Raw genomic sequence first — 18,910 nt, forward strand, 5'->3', positions numbered from 1 at the left:
GTCACTGTCCGTGCAGAGTCTGCACGTTCTCCCCTTTATCTGCTTGGGTTTCCTCCGAGTGCTCCGGTTTCCTCCCACATCCGAAAGACATGATAGCTAGGTGCATTGGCCACGCTGAATTCTCCCTCAGTGTAACCAAATAGGCACCGGAGTGAGTGTTTAGGGGATTTTCACAGTAATTTCATTGCAGTGTTAATGTTAGCCTACTTGTGACACTAATAAATAAACTTTAATCACATCCCTCCTTTTTTGGGTATTAAGCTCTAAGGATGTAATTGCACTAGAGGGGTTACAAAGAAGATTCATCAGGATGTTGCTTGTGATGGAGCATTTGGGCTATAAGGAGAGAATGGATTGACTTGGATTGTTTTCTCTAGAGCAGAGAAGTATGAAAAGCGACATGATTAAGTTGTATAAGATTATGAGGGATATGGGCAGGATGAATAGGAGCAAAGAACAAAGAAAATTACAGCACAGGAATAGGCTCTTCAGCCTTCCAAGCCTGCACCAACCATGCTGCCTGACTTAACTAAAACCGCCCACCCTTCCAAGTACTATATCCCTCTATTCCCACCCTATTCGTGTATTTGTCAAGATACCCCATAAAATCACTACCGTATCTGCTTCCAATATCTCCCCCAGCAACGAGTTCCAGATATTCACCACTTTGTGTAAAAATTTCACATTGTATATCTCCTTTAAACCTTGCCCCTTGCACCTTAAACCTGTGTTCCCTAGTAATTGACTCTTACACCCTGGGGAAAAAGCTTCTAACTATCTATTCTACCCATGCCTCTCATAATCTTGTAGACTTCTATTAGATCACCTTCAATCTCTGTCGTTCCAGTGAAACAAACCAAGTTTCTCCAATCTCTCCTCATAGCTAATGCCCTCCATACTAGGCAACATCCTGGCATATCTTTTCTGCACCTTCTCTAAAGCCTCCACATCCTTCAGGTAGTGTGGCGACCAGAATTGAACACTATATTCCAAGTGCTGCCTAACCAAGGTTCTATCAAGTTGTAACATGACTTGCAAATTTTTAAAACTCAATGCCTCGGCTGATGAAGGCAAGCATGCCGTACGCCTTCTTGACTACCATCTCCATCTGCATTGCCACTTTCAGTGACCTGTGTAAAAAAAGAACATAAGAACATAAGAAATAGGAGCAGGAGTAGGCCAACTAGCCCTTTGAGCCTGCCCCGCCATTCAATAAGATCATGGCTGATCTGTCGTGGCTCAGTTCCACATTCCCGCCCTCTCCCCATAACCCTTAATCCCCTCTCTTATCAAAAACCCATCAACCCACGTCTTAAAAATATTTAGCGAGGTAGCCTCCATCACTTCAACGGGCAGAGAATTCCAGAGATTCACCACCCTTTGAGTGAAGAAGTTCCTCCTCAACTCCGTTCTAAACCGCCCCCCCCTTTATCTTGAGGCTGTGCCCCCTAGTCCTACTATCCTTTCTGAGCCGGAAGAGTCTCTCCACCTCTATCCTATCCATCCCATTCATCATCTTATACGTCTCAATGAGATCTCCCCTCATTCTTCTAAACTCTAACGAGTACAAGCCTAGTTTATTCAGCCTCTCCTCATAGCTCAACCCCCTCAACTCCGGCATCAGCCTAGTAAACCTCCTTTACACTCAGATCCTTTTGCCTATCAATACTCTGAAGGGTTTTGCCATTTACTGGATAGTTCCTATCCGCATTAGATCTTCCAAAATGCATAACCTCATATTTGTCTGGATTAAACTCCATCTGTCCGTCCAAGTCTACAACCGATCTATATCCTGCTGTATCCTCTGATGGTCCTCATCGCTACCTACAAATCCCCCAATATTTGTGTCGTCCGCACAAGCAGCTGTTCCCCTTGGCTGAGGGGTCAATCAAGAAGGGGCATAACTTTAGAGTAAGGAGCAGAAGATTCAGAGGTGATTTGAAAAAAATTATTGTTCCTTGAGATATTCAAATTTCTCTCCCAAATACACCTTTTAAAATCTTCTCTCTCAATAATGTTTTCCCTTTGGTTTACATTCCAAAATCCAATCCAGATTTTCCACATGACACTCTTAAACAAAGCCTCTCCTTCACCTTCAATGGTGAATCCAGTCTAGGTTTTATGGCACCCCCTTTTGAATTTATTTTTCTTGACTGCTGTATAACCTGTTCAAAATTTCCTTAACTCTCAATTCCCAGATTCTTGGATATTTTCACAGTAACTTCATTGCAGTCTTAATGTAAGTCTACTAGTGGCACAAATAAATAAAATAAATTATTAAAATAGTGTCAAACTTTTGATTTACCTCCGAAGTCTGCTTTTCCACTCTAACTCTGATTACTGTAATTGTCTCTTTAACCCAGAACATTTCCCTTACTCTTCCTTGAATTCTTATCAGCAACGCCTTAGTCTCTTGTTCTCTTCAATCTTGCTGCCCCAATCGTTTTGTTGTCTGGACAATAATTGGTTATTTAGGAAGCCTGCCTCTTTGCCATTCTCATCCTGTCTAATCTTTCTTCTGGCAGAGTTGATAGATGCTCAGCCCCTGGTGTTCAATCTCCAACTGGCAACAAATTCAACTAAAACTAAGAACAAAAGAGCACTTTTCCCTTTAAAAGTACTTCCAGTTATCAAGCAATGCCTGCATGCCTTTGCTTGCTTATTTATTGTTCACGCCATAGCCTCTCCAAGTACAATAGAAACATAGTTGAAATTGAAACCAACCACCACACATGCAAACACCTTTGTGCAGCATGAATCTAACTATAGGTTTTATCCTTCAGGGCACAAAAATATTAAATTAAACTTGCTCTTAACTATAACCTCTTTCTAACATTTACTTATAAATCCCATAAACTGCTTTTATTTTCCGAACAACTCATAGAAACAAAATAACATTAAGGGGCACAGTGAACAAAAAGGCATATTCCTTTTTTTAATAATTAAGATTGTAACAATTCTTATGATTATACAGGTTAAAGGATGGCTCATAAATTCTTAGGGAGGGAAAATAAAATAGGAGTAAATTAGCATGAAATATAAAGTAAAGATGGTGAGAACTTTTAAAAAATGTAAGAAAACAGATGAACAAAAATAAATGTGGGTTTTTTTAGCGGTTGAGGTCTGAGAAATTATAATGTTATAAAGGCATTCCCACAATGGTGTGTAAATACATTGTGCCTGTCCTCTCAATAGAAGATACAAAGAGCAGACCAGAAATACGGGATGAGCAATTATCTACTGAAAATGATGAACTTAAAGCAGCTAATATTAGTGGAGAAATTAATGGGCCAGCAAACTAACTTATGGCCTCATTCAGGAGTTTTTAAAGAGGAGCTGGAGAGTGAGTAAATACATTGATTTTGATCTTTCAGAATTTTCTGGATTCTAGAATAATGCTTGGAAAGTAGTGAATGGAACCTTACTCTTTGAGAAAAGACACCAATGGGAAACTAAAGGCCAATTGGCCTGACATCATAGAATCATAGACTTCTACAGTGCAGAAGGAGGCCATTCGGCCTATCAGTCTGCACAGACCACAATCCCACCCAGGTCCTATCCCCATAATTCCATATATTTACCCTAGTTATTCACCTTGACATCAAGGGGCAATTTAGCATGACCAATCCACCTAACCCGCACAGTTTTGGACTGTGGTAGGAAACTGGAGCACTCAGAGGAAACTCTGGCATACATGAGGAGAGTGGTCTGAAGAATGTATTGACAATGTGGTAACAGAACAATATCATAAGAGACAGTCCATGTGAAAATCAAAACTAGTCAAGTTTTTTTTTTGAGGTATAACTAGCTGGGTAAGTAAAACGTTATCCTGATTTAGGTCATATGATCATAAGATATAGGAGCAGAATTAGGCCATTTGGCCTATCGTGTCTGCTCTGCCATTTGATCATGGCTCAGAAGTTATTCAAACTCATTCTCCTGCCTTTTCCCTGTAACCTTTGATCCCCTTACCAATTAAGAAACTATCTACCTCTGTCTTAAATACATTCAATAACCTGGCCTCCACAGTCTTCTGTGGCAATGAATTCCATAGATTCGCCATCTTTTGGCTGAAGAAATTCCTCCTTATCTCAGTTCTAAAGGGTCGTCTCTTTACTCTGAGGCTTTGTCCTCAGATCCTAGTCTCTCCTGCTAATGGAAACATCTTCCCCATGATTTTGGCTTTAGTGAATAGCAATGAGATAGATTTTGAGCTTTGGGAAAATCGTTTTACAGAGCACAAGTATTAAATTCAGTGCTGTAGTCCTTGTGGGTGGAAGAAGATAACTGCAATTTCTGGATTTCATGAAAGTTTACCCAAAATATAAAATGAAAACTGCCCCTTATCTCAAATGTGGGTTTTTTTTTAAGTTTAATTATTAGTCACAAGTGAGGCTTACATTAATGCTGTAATGAAAGTACGGTGAAATTACCCTAGTTACCACAGTCCGGCACCTGTTCGGCTCAACGCATCTAACCAGCCTTTCAGAATGTTGGAGGAAACCAGAACACCCAGAGGAAACCCGCACAGAAACGGGGAGAATGTGCAAAGTCCACACAGACAGTGACCCACTCAAACTCGGGTCCCTGGCGCTGTGAAGCAGTAAAGCTAACCACTGATCTACCATGTTGCCTGGTTACAGCTTAGGTTGGAGTTTCCAAACATCAATCAATTATTTGTTCTTCTTCACTCTAGAGAATTGATTTCAAAATTCTCACCTGCAATTTATAATACTTTCATAGGCATTGCCACCAGCAGCAAAGGTAAGTAGTTGGTACGGCCCACACCTTCTAGTTCCAGCACCTGAGGCCACCTATACAGGAGAATACAGAAAAGCATTACATGGTGAATAAAAAATATTGGTCCTATGTGTCTGCTCTGTCATTCAGTCAGACCAAACCTCAGCCACATCTTCCTGCACTATCTCCATATCCTTTGATTCCAGTGATATCCAAAAATCTGTCAGTCTTTGACTTAAATATACTCAGCAAATCATAGCTAACTGTGGCAGAGAGTTCCAAAATAAGAAATTTCTCCCCATCACAGGCAGCACGGTAGCACAGTGGTTAGCACTGCTGCTTTGCAGCTCCAGGGTCCTGGGTTCGATTCCCGGCTCAGGTCACAGTGTGGAGTTTGCACGTTCTCGTCGTGTCTGCATGGGTTTCCTCCGGATACTCTGGATTCCTCCCACAGTCCAAAGATGTGCAGGTTAGGTTGATTGGCCATGCTAAGAAATTGCCCCTTAGTATCCAGGATGCGTAGGTTAGAGGGATTAGTGGGTATAATATGTAGGGCCTGGGTGGGATTGGGTTCGGTGCAGACTCAATGGGCCGAAGGGCCTCTTTCTGCGCTGTAGGGTTCTATGATTCCGTGATTTTATGATTCCTAAATGACTAACTCTGACTGAAGTACTGTGACCTCTAATCCTAAACTGTCGAGGGGAACTGTAATGACTTCAATCAGACCATTGAAGTTAGCCTATTGGAATATGAGCTCCCTGATTAAGGAGTCAATTGTTGCGTCAATTAGGGAGGCTTTTCCTTGTAAATAACCAGGAGTATCATTTCCTCTGGCATCCTGAATGTAGATTGCTGACTGACTGCACTCTGTACACTGCTATTGGAATTGTAAATAAAGGGATTTTGGTGAAGGGAATCCTGCCTCCGAAGACATGTTGCAGGAACATTACTATCAAGACCTTTAATTTTATATGTTTCACTGAGATCACCTTCCATATTCTGAACCCTAGGGAACATAAGCCTAGTCTACTCAATTACTCTTCGTAAAATTATCCCTTTATTCCAGGAAGCAGTCGAGTGAATCGTTGTTGTACTCCCTCTAAGGTAAATATATTTTATCCCTGGAGAAGGAGACAAAAACTGTGCAGTGCTCCAGGCTTGGTTTTACCAAGACCCTAAACAATTGTAACATGCAAAGTTCCAGATCCATCTAAATATCATATTATCAATGAACTTTCATTGCTGAGTGTTTGAATGGGATTTACCTGAATATGTAACTTAGCTCCTGACCATAGTTACAATCATGTTTGCAATCTTGTACTAACCTTGGATGTATAATTTTCACAGATGCTCAATTTTATCACCAACTTAGGGCTTTACTCGAGCACAAATCTTGCACGTGTGCTTTTTATCTGTTGTGTCTGATTTTAATCCAGGTCCTTCAATATAAGTAGGACAAATCTGTCCATGAGTGGACCACATTATATTGCAGAATTGCTTTCATTAGGTGTTCTATAAAGTCAATGGGATGTATAAAAGCTCTCTAATCCTTTAATACGACAATTTAAGTGGAAAATGCCATAGCACTTTACCGTGCATTGTACTTTACATCGGCACCTCAGGAACATTGCTGGAATCAATGGACACTGCAAAATGATTTAAAATTATAGCATATTGCATGGTGTAATCAAATGGAATGGTTCAAGTGGTTCATCACACAAGATGTCTGCTTCTGGAAGAATTAGTTAAAACAATTGAATGTAAATCCATGACAAAAAGCCACCTGATCTATTACTAAATACTATTTAAGATCCTTAAAACAGATGGAGTAACTGGAGGCATAATAAAACAACTAATGCAGTTAAAGTACTTGCACCTGACAGATTAATGGAGTGAAAAATAATAGCATGCATTGTGCTGGAATGATGCTCGTCTGCGCCAGAAAAGAGAGAGGTTTTTAATGTTGCTAAGATGAATGACCCATTTCTTACTCAGAAAGATAAATGAGGCACAATCTATGGTGTTTGAAATACTGCCCTCACCAAACAGTCTTTACAATACACCCCTGTCACAGGGATCTTGGGTTCATGTCGCACTATCTGTAACCCCCGTGACTTGCCTGGGTTTGCAAAACCTCACTTACTGTACTGTCTGGAGACAATACACATCTCTTTAAACTGTGATCAGTGCTCCTACCACTCACATTGTCAGCCACTTCAGGTCTTGAACAGCAGGTTAGGTGTAAGGATTCGCATTTTAATCAGTAATCTCTAAACTGTCTGTGCTTTATATGCTCTGTCTGAGGCCAGAACTCTCCATTCACCTGACAAAGAGGGTAACCCCTCGAAAGCTTGTGAGAATATTATCAAATAAATAGGTTGGACTAAAACCTGGTGTTGTCAGACTTTTTACATAGGAAAATCCTGCCAGCACAAATGGTGATAAGATTCTGGCTGATAACTTTTTAATGCACAACTTCCAAAACTCTCATGTGTATCTCCCCATGAATGACAATGGATCTTTGTGATAGTATGTTTGAAGATTTCTGACATTCATATTGTACTGTTCCCGAGACTGTCTGGATCAGAGAGGGGAAGAGTTGTGATCACTTTGCAAAATTGGCTTTTGTTTACAAGATTGTTTGCTTGATTTCTGTTATCAACTATGATATCTATTGAACAATTTGATGTATGTTGGACATGATGGCACAATGGTTAGCACTGCTGCCTCACAGCTCCAGGGACATGGATGCAATTTTGGCTTATGGTCACTATCTGTGTGGAGTTTGCATGTTCTCCTTGTGTCTGCGTAGGTTTCCTCCAAGAGCTGAGGTTTCCTCCTACAGTATAAAGATGTGCAGGATTGACCATGTCAAATTGACTCCAGTGTTGGGGGATCAACAGGGTAAATGTGTGGGGTTACGGAAATAGGGCTCCTATTATTAGGCATATTGTATAAAGTGATGCTGCTAAAGAATAGCTCTTTGTCTATCCCTTGAAGGCCATAAAATTTCCATGTTGTGCCTTGCTCAAGTTAATTAGAAACTGTGGTCTCTGGCTGCTTTAAGGAGTGAGCTTCTGAAAGGGTCAGATGACCCAGGCTAACCAATCAGGAACTGAGTTTGGGTTTCACTCCAACTTGTTTGGGCTTGTCCCAGCAATTAGATCCTAGCATCCTCGCTGGAAGCATTGAATCTACATCACACTGTAAATAGTTAGCAAACGCCTATAGTTTGTTCTTAATTGGCGAAGCAAAGTTACTACAAAGGCTCATGTAAATTAATGGTTAGACTCATTTATTTGAAACCCAGAAGGTAAGGTGACCCTTTAATGGGGACAATAAGCACATTTGAGCTGTCAATAGAGCAATATGCCTGGTGGGCACTGAGGGTGCCTGGCTCGCAGTGTCAGGGTGTCAGGCTGGCACTGAAATGGTCCCAAACTGGTACTGCTCAAGGTCATCCCCCACCGCTCACCCTGGCCAATGATCTCCTTGGGAGGGTCCTCAATGGTGCACGCTGAAGGCATATGTTTCCTCCCAATGTTGGCCTTTCTGCTCAATCAGCAAAATTCTGCCCAATGTGTACATGTGAGTTAGTTTTATATTCAATATTTCACTTAGCATTGAATTGCTGTAAAAAAAAAAGTGGACATTTTATTTTTTAAAACTAATTCTCAACAATGAGAAATAGGAACTAGATGGCTAAAGCTGGGATGGGCTAGTGGTGAAATGAAAATAAATGTCAAATGGGGAGGCAAAAAACCAAACGTGAGAATTGGTAACTATGAAATGTATTCTTCTGCTCATCAGTCTCTCCTATTATGAAGTGAAAACCTTCATTAAATCACAGTCAAAAATGTCCATTCCACCTCCTCGCTGGTAAACTCTTTCCTAGCCCTAAGACAAACTTAGGGCTAGGAAACAGAGCTGTGGAATTTTAAAATAGTTTTATATAACACAGTGCCATGGTATAAGAGGAGGCAGCCGTTGCTGATAATGTGCATGTCACAATGATCGCAATGATTGTTAGATGTTCAGCTTGTCAGCACCTGCTGGGGTAATGGAACTGTGCCAAAATAACAGTGTCACATGTAAGAAAGCATGAGTATGAAACTGCAGTGGAATGAAATTACAAGGGGTGCGAGCAACGTCTCTACACGATTTAGAGAAACAAGCTTCACTTTGAATACAAATCACTTATCCGTTCTCAGTGATCAAGCCTTTGCAAATGTGACTGATGAAAAGTCTGCAATTTTGCATCTACATTAGAATTAAACTGAACAGCAGAGTGAAGTTCAGCGATGAAGTTATACACTCAGTCAATGAATACAGAATCTAGCCTCAGGTCCCAATGATCCAATTCATAATTAAAAGAAGATGCTGTTTACGTTTCTTTTATTTTGTGTTTGCGCCTTAGGAGAAAGATATCACTCCTGATGAAGAATTGTTGAACAGAATTCAAGATGCGTTTGTGCATACGGACTCATTGACTCGACTAGAAGCTGGCACTGAATTGGAAAGTGCATGCATCATAGATTTCTTTCTAGCTTTGACATTATGTAACACAGTTGTGGTTTCCACAGCAACACAACCAAGGCAACGAGTAAGTTGATGCTATTTTGGTTAAATTGTTAAAATTTATTCTACGGACGCACGTATAGCAGGAAGAAAAAGATGGTGAGGGTCATTAGTTTCTGTGGGCTGTTTCATGAAATGAGCTGAATATCCTGTTTTAAGAATTGAAGATTGGATCAATTTTAATGGTACTTGCCCCAGTATATCATGTTCCGAATACACTGTGCCTCAGGAAGGGGCAATGTCATAAGACCGGCTGGTATTACAGTACAACGCACATGGTACAATCATACTCCATTTTTGGTCACTTGAATGTTGTGGAACCCTGCACTGATGGTTATGTGTTGGAAAACTTACTGCTGCTGCTGCTGCTGCAAAAAGAGGAAAATTAAGCACATTTTTTTCAACTTTTAAGCTTACTTAAGAAGATTTACTGAAGTGCATTTCAAGGACATATCATATCTTGGCTCAGATTGTATCATAAATAGTGAAAGCTTTTCCCTTGCAGTTTGACGTCTGAATTCTCTCCATCACCAGTCTGTGATGTACTCTGAATTTTGTGGCAGTTTAAACCACTATCTAAATAATTGATCATTCTGAAATATAGGGTGAGCTTTCTGATTTGCACGAGTCAGGAACTTCTGTACAATGCTGCTTCCTGTCTCTGAATGTCAATGCTTACATTTTATCGCCTAAGCCGGCTGCCTGTGTCGAAAGTGATTTAATTGACAGCTGCTTAAGGTAGAAATCATGTAAATTGATATGACAGCTTCTCCTTTTGTATTTTTTCCCAAAAAAGCAATGGCTGCCTTAAAGATTTGTATAAAACAGGACATATTTTTTAAACTACCTATCTGGCCTTTGAGAACAAATTTCTTCAAGGTTAACAGCTGACCTCTGGCTGAGTATGACCTATTATCTTTAAGGGTGGAGTTTTTGTTGTGTTAAGTTTGGTGCACATTTCTCAACTTTACATCTACATTTTTCAGAATTTATTTCACCTTTTACCACAGGCTCTCAATCTAATCCTGAACAGAGGCCATTTTTTTTTTAAAAGGAATTTCCCTCTGAATGAGCTACTTAATAGCCAGGATTTGCTGGCCATTCATGCCAGTGGGATTTTCTGGTCCAAATTCTCTGCCCTCACTTGCAGCGATGGCAGGATGTGGACAGTTGGAGAATTCTAACCAATAGCTTTGACAGTGACACACTGAGGCAGCTGTGCTTACGTTAGAAGGAGTTTGACTCTGGTGTAGTTAGCCAATGAGGCAGCTCGCTAAATTCAGTCAGAGTCATTGGCTGAAATTTTACCAAAAAAAAAACTAAGTGCCCAAGCCAGCAGGAAACCTGGAGAGATTTAAAGAGCGACTGAGGCACTGGGCTCATTTGCCAGATCCCTCCCCTGCACAACACCCCCCCCCCCCCATCAAAATGAAATGGTGTCCACCTCCCTGCCACTGACCAGGGGAGCACTAGCAGTTCTTTGCCAAAGAGGGCATCCTCCCCACACTGCCCCCCCCCCCCCCACCCTCCAACTCCCACACCATGCAAGCGTGAGGGTGACCTGACCAGAACACTTCCACCTCCCCCACTGAGCTCCCCTTCCCTCCCCCTCCCCACTTCCACCCCCACCCCCAGGCCCCACATTCAGCATCCCCATCAGAACCCCACTCAAACTCCCTTCTGCCTCAGAACCACCCTCCCCCACTCAGACCCCCTTTCCTTTATGACCACCGCCCCCCCCTCCCCTTCCCACTCAGACATCCACTCAGCTTCCATTTAGGCCATACAGTTTGGCAGTGCCAACAGTGCACTGGCTCCTGTCACACTGGCACTGACATTTTGGCTTGGCACCTTGGGTCCTGAGGGGGCTAGAGGAGGTAGGTCCAGTGGCCATCTGCCCCTCTGCTGCTGCTATCAAGCTGCAAAAGAAGGGTCCTTTAAAGGCCAGAGGGGTTGGATTGGCTCAGGTTGGGACACGGGGTTGACCTCTCTCTGCTGGGAAATCAGAGTATGTGTTGACTGGGGGTGGGGGGCGGGGGGAGGTGGGGGGGTGGGTGGTGAGGGAGGAGGAGGAGGAAAAAGGAAGCAGTCAACCCACTCCCAGGAAGTAGTTTGACAATTTTAAATATTATAGCAAAGCTGTGTGCCTCGTAGTGATTCCCCATTTCAAGTGTAATTCTCACTGGCAAAGTTTCCTGAGTTTTGGAAGGCAAAAACCTCCTGGATGCATTTCTCTGTTGGGTCCAGCAAACCTGTCTTGCCGATCCCTACAATCTGACAGATCTCTGACCCTTCTAATCCAGGCAATCAAACTGATGTCTTCTGGACAGGGAACTTGTCAGTGATGAAACACACAAGGTTTAAAACATCATAACGTCAGGGAAACTGTAACTTCTGGGTTTCCTGGAAGATTACATCCCACTGCTTTCAACTGGTTAAAAAATTAAACTGCAAGCCCCCCTTCACCACTTCCCCAATCCACCCACTTCCGAGACAGTGGCCGGAATCTTACTGCCCTGCGGGAATCCGAGTGCATGAGGAGCGGACAATGGGAAGGTCCGTTGACCTCAGGCAGGATTTTACGGTTTTGGGATGAGTCGAAAACCCCATGAATGTTTTTCACAGTGGCAAAGACTAGGAAAAAGGTCACCTATCTGTAGATTTCACTATAATGTAAGCCTGAGGGCAAATCATTAAAAACAAATTCTAGTAGATTACACAAGGCGGCAGGGTAGTTAGCATTACTGTCTCACAGTACCAGGGACACAAGTTCGATTCATGGTTTGGGTTACTGTCTGTGCAGAGTCTGCACGTTCTCCCTGTAGCTGCGTATGTTTCCTCCCAGTACAATGGTTTCCTCCCACAGTCCAAAATACGTGCTGGATAGGTGCACTGGCCATGCTAAATTCTCCCTCAGTATACCCAAACAGGCACCTGAGTGTGGCAACTAGTAACTTTTCACAGTAATTTAGTTGCTGTGTTAATGTAAGCCTACATCTGACATTAATAACTAAACTAAAAGTTCTCCAGATTAGAGACTGGTAGTCACGTTTTGTCAAAGTTCTGACAGAGGCAAGTTCTGATCAATTGTTTCAATAATTCTAGGTGTTGCCTTCACCTTTATCAAAAACATCAACAAATTCCCAGGAGAAGCTACAGCACCGATTTCAGAAGCTGAAGTTGAAAGGCGCAAGTTCCGTTTCCACACCAAGCCAATCAGGCTCTGATGGACCAGACAGTTTGTGCAATAAAGTATCGCCAGCCTGTAAAATTAGTCCCACTTCTTCTTTCGGTGCTGAGAGTGTGACAGATGATGCTGACTCTGGGTCTGATCTCATCAATAATGTGTGTGGAAATAGAGAAGCTGTAAAAGGTATTGGTAGAGAAGACCATGATATCACTACAGAAACTGATGAGAAAACAAGCACTTTGGAGTTCTGCTGCAAGGCTGAAAGCCCAGACGAGGCGGCTCTTGTGCATGCTGCCCACGCTTACAATTTCACCTTGTTGTCTCGGACTCCTGACCAAGTGACTGTGAAGCTACCTCAAGGAGATCTCCTCACCTTTGAACTGTTGCATACATTAGCATTTGACTCAACAAGAAAGAGGATGTCAGTAATAGTCAAACATCCCCTCACTAAAGAGATTATCATGTACACAAAAGGAGCAGATTCTGTTATCATGGACTTGTTAGAAGAACCAGCCAAAGGTAACAGCATTTTTCTCCTCTCTCCTCTCCTAAAATATCTTTAGTCATTCTCAGACCCTCTCTGTTGATCTCATTTGAACCATGGTGGGCACCTAGTCTTCATGCGGGCTTTCAGTGCCTTCAAGCTGTCCTAAAATGCAGATTGTTCATTCAGTAATTACCATTTCTCTGGTTCCAAAAGTTTGGAGAAGAGATGGTCAGAGAGTGGTGCACCTTAATCATTTACTTCCAATTGTACTGGAAATAACATTTTTTAATAAATTACTTTGGTTTTCACCTCTCTTGATCACTTTCAATCTCCCAGCCCATATTTATTTTGTACAATAAGAAGTCTCACAACACCTGGTTAAAGTCCAACAGGTTTATCTGGTTTCACAAGCTTTCAGAGCACTGCTTATTGATCAGGTGACTTACCTTGAAGAAGGAGCAGCACTCTGAAAGCTCGTGATACCAAATAAACCTATTGGACTTTAATCAGGTGTTGTGAGACTTCTTATGCGCCCACCCCAATCCAACACTGGCATCTCCATCCACATCATGGCTATTTTGTATGGATTAATGAGCTGGATTCTGCCGAATTTGAGAGAAACAAAATGTGACTTCCGTCCTTCAATTAGGAAAACAAAAGAATATTGTGGGCTCCTCTTCAAAGACCTCTGGCTGCAATTATATGAGATCACACAGAGTACTGTGCAGCGTATTTGTCTCCTTGCTTAAAGAAGCCTTAGAAACATCGCACCATGGAAAATTGGAGCAGAAATGGTCCTTCAAGCCTGCTCCACCATTCAATATTACCATGGATGATCCTTTCTCTCAATGCCATACTCCCACGCTCTCCCCATATCTCTTAAAAATTTTAAAGTCTGGAAATCTAATTTCCTTCTTCAATATATTCAATGACGTGGGACATGATCTTACCTGCTGTTCGTGCCACGCTCTCACTGTAGCAAAGTTGGAGAATTTGGCACCAAGCTAAATGTCCATTCACTCCAAAGGGATGGGAAAATCCCACTGGCGTGAACATTCTGGGCATGGTCTCCACAGGTCCACCACCCTCTGAGTGAAAGAGTTTTTCCTCATCTCAGTTCTAAATGGCCTACCCCTTTTCTAGATCCCTCAGCCAGGGGAAATGACATTCCTGCATTCATTCATTGATTCCCTGCAGCTCAGAAGGAGGCCATTTGTTCCATTGAGTCTGTACCGACCACAATCCCGCTCACAATTCAGTCTGTCTGGCAAGCATGCAGGTATAGCAGAAAGGTTGTTCCTGCTGGTGGGGTGTCCAGAACCAGGCATCGTAGTCAAAAGATAGAGGGTAAACCTTTCAGGACAGAGATGAGATATTTCTTCTGAGTACAGGAATAAAATGTACAGCTGCAGCTGTACAGGGCCTTGGTAAGCTCATGCCTGGAATATTGCGTGCAGCTTTGGTTTCCTTATCAAAAAAAATTGTCCTGGAGTTACATATTCAAATTGGATCCCCTCACGTTCTTCTAAATTCCAATGAATACAGGCCCAGTCGATGCAATCTCTCCTCATATAGCAGTCCTGCCATGCCAGGAATCAGTCTGTTGAACCTTCGCTGCACTCCCTCTTTGGCAGGACATTTTTTTTTGATAAGGAGCCCAAAACTGCACACAATACTCCAGGCATGGACTCACCAAGGCCCTGTACAGTTGCAGCAAGACATCTTTATTCCTGTACTTTACTCTCTGTCTTGAAAGGTTTACCTTCTATCCTTTAACAATGATCCCTGGTTCTGGACACCCCGTAAGAAGTCTCACAACGCCAGGTTAAAGTCCAACAGGTTTATTTGATAGTTTACTTCCAAATAAACCTGTTGGACTTTAACTTGGTGTTGTGAGACTTTTTTTCTGTGTTTACCCCATTCCAATGCCAGCATCTCCACATTTGGACACCCCACCAGCAGGAATAACCTTTCTGCTAAAGCTGCATGCTTGCTTTCAGTGCCTTGGAGGTAACAACATTCTCCAGATTGATCCTGGGATGAGAGGATTGCCATTGTGAAGAATTTGTGCAGATTGGGCCTATATTACCTGAAGTTTAGAAGATGAGAGATGATCCTTTTTGAAAGTGTGCATGCTGTCAGCCTATATATGCCCTGAACTCAGGGTCATCATCTCAGGATAACATATTGGTCATTTTGGACTGAGAAGAAGTATATTTACTGCGTGAGCTATAAATCCTTAGATTTCTCTCCTTAAAGGATTGTGGCTACTCAGTTGTTCAGTGTATCCATGAATGAGATTGATAGGTTTTTGAATATTAAGAGAATCAAGGTATATGGTAATAAGACAGGAAAGTAGAGTTAAATTAGATCAGCTGTTACTTTATTAAATAGCGGAGACAACTTGTGGAGGCTTATATAGACTACTCAAACACTCCTATTTCTCACAGTTTGATTGTTTAGATCACAAAATATCAATTTTACAGATTGTAGGTACCCTCGAATAATTTGAAACTGCTAAAGTGAGCTCAAGCGAAGGGTCTGATTTGTACTGAAGTCAGTATGCTATTGTGATGATGTACAACACCTTTGCAGATTTGGGTACTTGCAGACTTCGAGATTTCCATTTCTTTTTTGTGAAAAAGAGCTTCCTGAATGGCCTAATTCTGATTTTAAGATCATCGCTTCTAGCTTTGCATATTTTACCAGAGAAAATAAGGTAGATAGAGACAAACTATCGAGTCCATTAATCATAAATGCTTCAGTTAGATCATAGAAACAAGGAGCAGGAGTAGGCCATTCGGCCCTTCAAGGCTGCTCCAACATTCAGTGTAATCATAACTCATCATCCAACTCAATAGTCTGATCTTGTCTTCCCCTCCCCCCCCCCCCAACCCACCCTGACCACCCCCCCTCCTACCCCCACCATCTCCTTTGATCCCTTTCATCTCAAGCTATATCTAACTCCTTTTTGGAAACATGTTTTGGCCTCAACTGATTTCTGTGGTAGAAAATTCAACAGGTTCACCATGCTCTGGGTGAATAAATATTCCCACATCTCTGGCGTAAAATGTTTACACAGTAAAAAGTCTGACAACACCAGGTTTTAGTCCAACCTATTTATTTGATAATATACTCACAAGCTTTCGAGGGACACCCTCTTCGTCAGGTGAATGGAGAGTTCTGGCCTCAGACAGAGCATATAAAGCACAGACAGTTTAGAGATTACTGATTAGAATGCGAATCCTTACACCTAACCTGCTGTTCAAGACCTGAAGTGGCTGTTTACCCCATATCCTGAGAATATGACCCCTGGTTCCAGACATCCCACCATCGAAAACATCCTTCCTGCATCTACTCTTTTTAGTCCTGTATGAATTTTATCGGTTTCTAATCCTAACTGACTCGATCTCTCCTCATACATCAGTCTGGTAAATGTTTGCTGCACTCCTTCTACAGCAAGAACATCCTTCCTCAGATAAGGAGACCATAACTGCGCATTATTCCTGGTGTGGCCTCAGGAAGAATTGCAGTAAGACATCCCTGCTTCTGTATTTTAATCTTCTGCATTCAAGGAAATACAAGCCAAGCTTATGCAACTCGGTCTCATAATTTAACTCTTTTTAGCCCCAAGTATTGTTCTGGCAACAATGTACTGCAGCCATTCTAAGTCCTCAAAATGAGGTCTAACCAGAGCTCGTACAGCTGCAGATTAACATTCGTGCCTTTGTATGCCAGTTCTCTTTATATAAAGGCTAAAATTCAATCAATTTCATTTTGGACCTGTCCACCAGTTTTGAGTGAATTTTTTATTTTGTATTCAAATTCTTCCCAGTGAAGCCACAGTTTCTTGTTTCTTGAATACTTGGATAATTTATTTTTTGGGTCCACGAACATGAACTCCCACTTTCCTGCATTGAACCTCATTAACCCCAGTTTTGTGTACTCACATAATGAATCAGTATTTCTTTGATTTGATTTTGTAACTTCCTGCTCCCATCTGTTCAATTTACTATGCCACCTAACTTAGTGTCATCTCTTTAAAAATACAGCTCCCTATTTTATTTCACCCAAGCTCTTCTATAAATGTGTTGAAAGATAGAGGCCCCTCTACAAATCCCAGGGGGGCTTTGTACAGGGGTCAAACCCTGCCAATGTGAGTATATAGCCATGAACTCTACTCTCACTCCTACCTTCCAACCACTTTTGTCTCCAAGCCAATAGATCATATCCAATGCTATACGCTTTCCGTTTTGATTCGCAGTCTCTAATGTGAAATATTTTTTAATGCTTTCTGAAAGTTCATATAAATAACATCCATAAATATTCCCTTCCTTATCATATTACTAACTTCCACTGAGTTGGAACTAGGGGGAGGAAGTGGGAGCTTTTGGACCCACAGGGTGGTGAGGGGAGGGTAGTTCAGGGTTGGGGAGTCCTGTGGTGGGTCAGTGATTCATCTAAAGGTGATAGGGGGAGTCCCATAGTGGTCTGGAAGCTGAGGTGAGACCCGTGGGGGACAGATTGTGTTACCCAGGAGCTAGAATTAGTTTTAATTCTGCTGTTTAGAATCATAGAATCCTACAGTGCAGAAGGAGGTTATTCAGCTGATCGCGTCTGCAGCGAACACAGTCCCATAACCCCAATCGTTTACCCTAGCTAATCCCCCTATCACTTAAGGGGCAATTTAGCATGGCCTATCTACCTATTCCACACATCTTTGGACTGTTTCTGGATAACCAGCTGCTGGAACACAGTCAGAGCCATCCAAAAATTATTGCATTTTTTGATGGTTTCTAGTTCGGGGCAATTGCCCATTGGCAGTTTGAACTTACCAAGCAATTGTCATGCAATCCTTATCTGGCAACTTCCAAGGGTTGTTCCCAGCTCATTCTTGTGACACCCTGCCCTGGAGCTCTCAAATTCCAGCCCACAATAATTAAATAAAGCTTTTTTCTGCCTTAAACCCCTGCTGTGTTTTGCCCTCATTTTCTTTAACATTTTTGGGCTTTTTCTTCATTCTGAGCCTCCCCCAATCCCTCCACAAGCCCATTTAGATTTTTTCTTTAATCATTTCTATACTTCATGGTTTTTCTTTAAAGTATCACACTATGGGTAATCATTGCAAAATACGTGAAAGGAATTGAAGGCAAGTTTTTGACGAGACCAACCTGTACAGGACCAATGTTGCATTATAGCAACAGATGAGCCAGCCCTGCTTCTTGACTCTGTTCGTGTAAAACCTCTGACAACAGTTTCCCACAGTCAGCGCAGAATTTTCTGAAGGAGTACTGATTTCCTTTCACTTAAACTTCCAGTTTAAGGATTGAACATGGGGATAGGTTTGAAGGCAAAATGAGAAAGTAAGGAGTAACTTGACCTAGGGATACAGAAATGAGGTACATGGATTGAACTGATTGGCATTCGAGTATGTCAGTAAAGGTTATAATCAGATCAAATATTGCAGCTGAAATTCTCTAACTGTTCATACCCCACTGCTACTGCTGGATAGTAAGAAGTCTCACAACATCAGGTTAGAGTTCAACAAGTTTATTTGATAGTAAATCCACAAGCTTTTGGAACACTGTTCCTTCATCAGGTGAGTGGAAAGTTCTGATCAGAAATAGGGCATATAAAGGCACACACATCTTATAGAATACTGATAAGAATGTGAGTCTTTACATCTAATCTGCTGTTCAAGTCTTAAAAGTGCAGACAATGTGATTGGATTTAGCATTAAGTATATGTTAAAGAGATGTGTCTTGTCTCCAGACAGGACAGTAAGTGAGACGTTACAAGTTCAGGCAAGTCATAGGGGTTACAGATAGTGTGACATGAACCCAAGATCCTGGTTGAGGCTGTCTTCATGTGTGTGGAACTTGGCCATCAGTCTCTGCTCCTTGGCTAAGTTCTGA

General features: G+C 41.9%; 1 protein-coding gene across 1 annotated transcript in view; it reads left to right on the plus strand.

Annotated features, from left to right (window-relative positions):
* The window catches only part of atp10b (ATPase phospholipid transporting 10B), a 253,609-nt gene that overhangs the window by 188,380 nt on the left and 46,319 nt on the right, over positions 1 to 18,910 (plus strand). The window contains exons 13-14 of the mRNA XM_080201396.1: positions 9,158 to 9,343; positions 12,424 to 13,027. Coding sequence (XP_080057522.1) covers positions 9,158 to 9,343; positions 12,424 to 13,027 — 790 coding nt within the window. The remainder of the gene's footprint in view (positions 1 to 9,157; positions 9,344 to 12,423; positions 13,028 to 18,910) is intronic.

Source organism: Carcharhinus amblyrhynchos, chromosome 13, assembly GCF_965287045.1.
Source record: "Carcharhinus amblyrhynchos chromosome 13, sCarAmb.v2.hapA, whole genome shotgun sequence".
Lineage (NCBI taxonomy): Eukaryota > Metazoa > Chordata > Chondrichthyes > Carcharhiniformes > Carcharhinidae > Carcharhinus > Carcharhinus amblyrhynchos.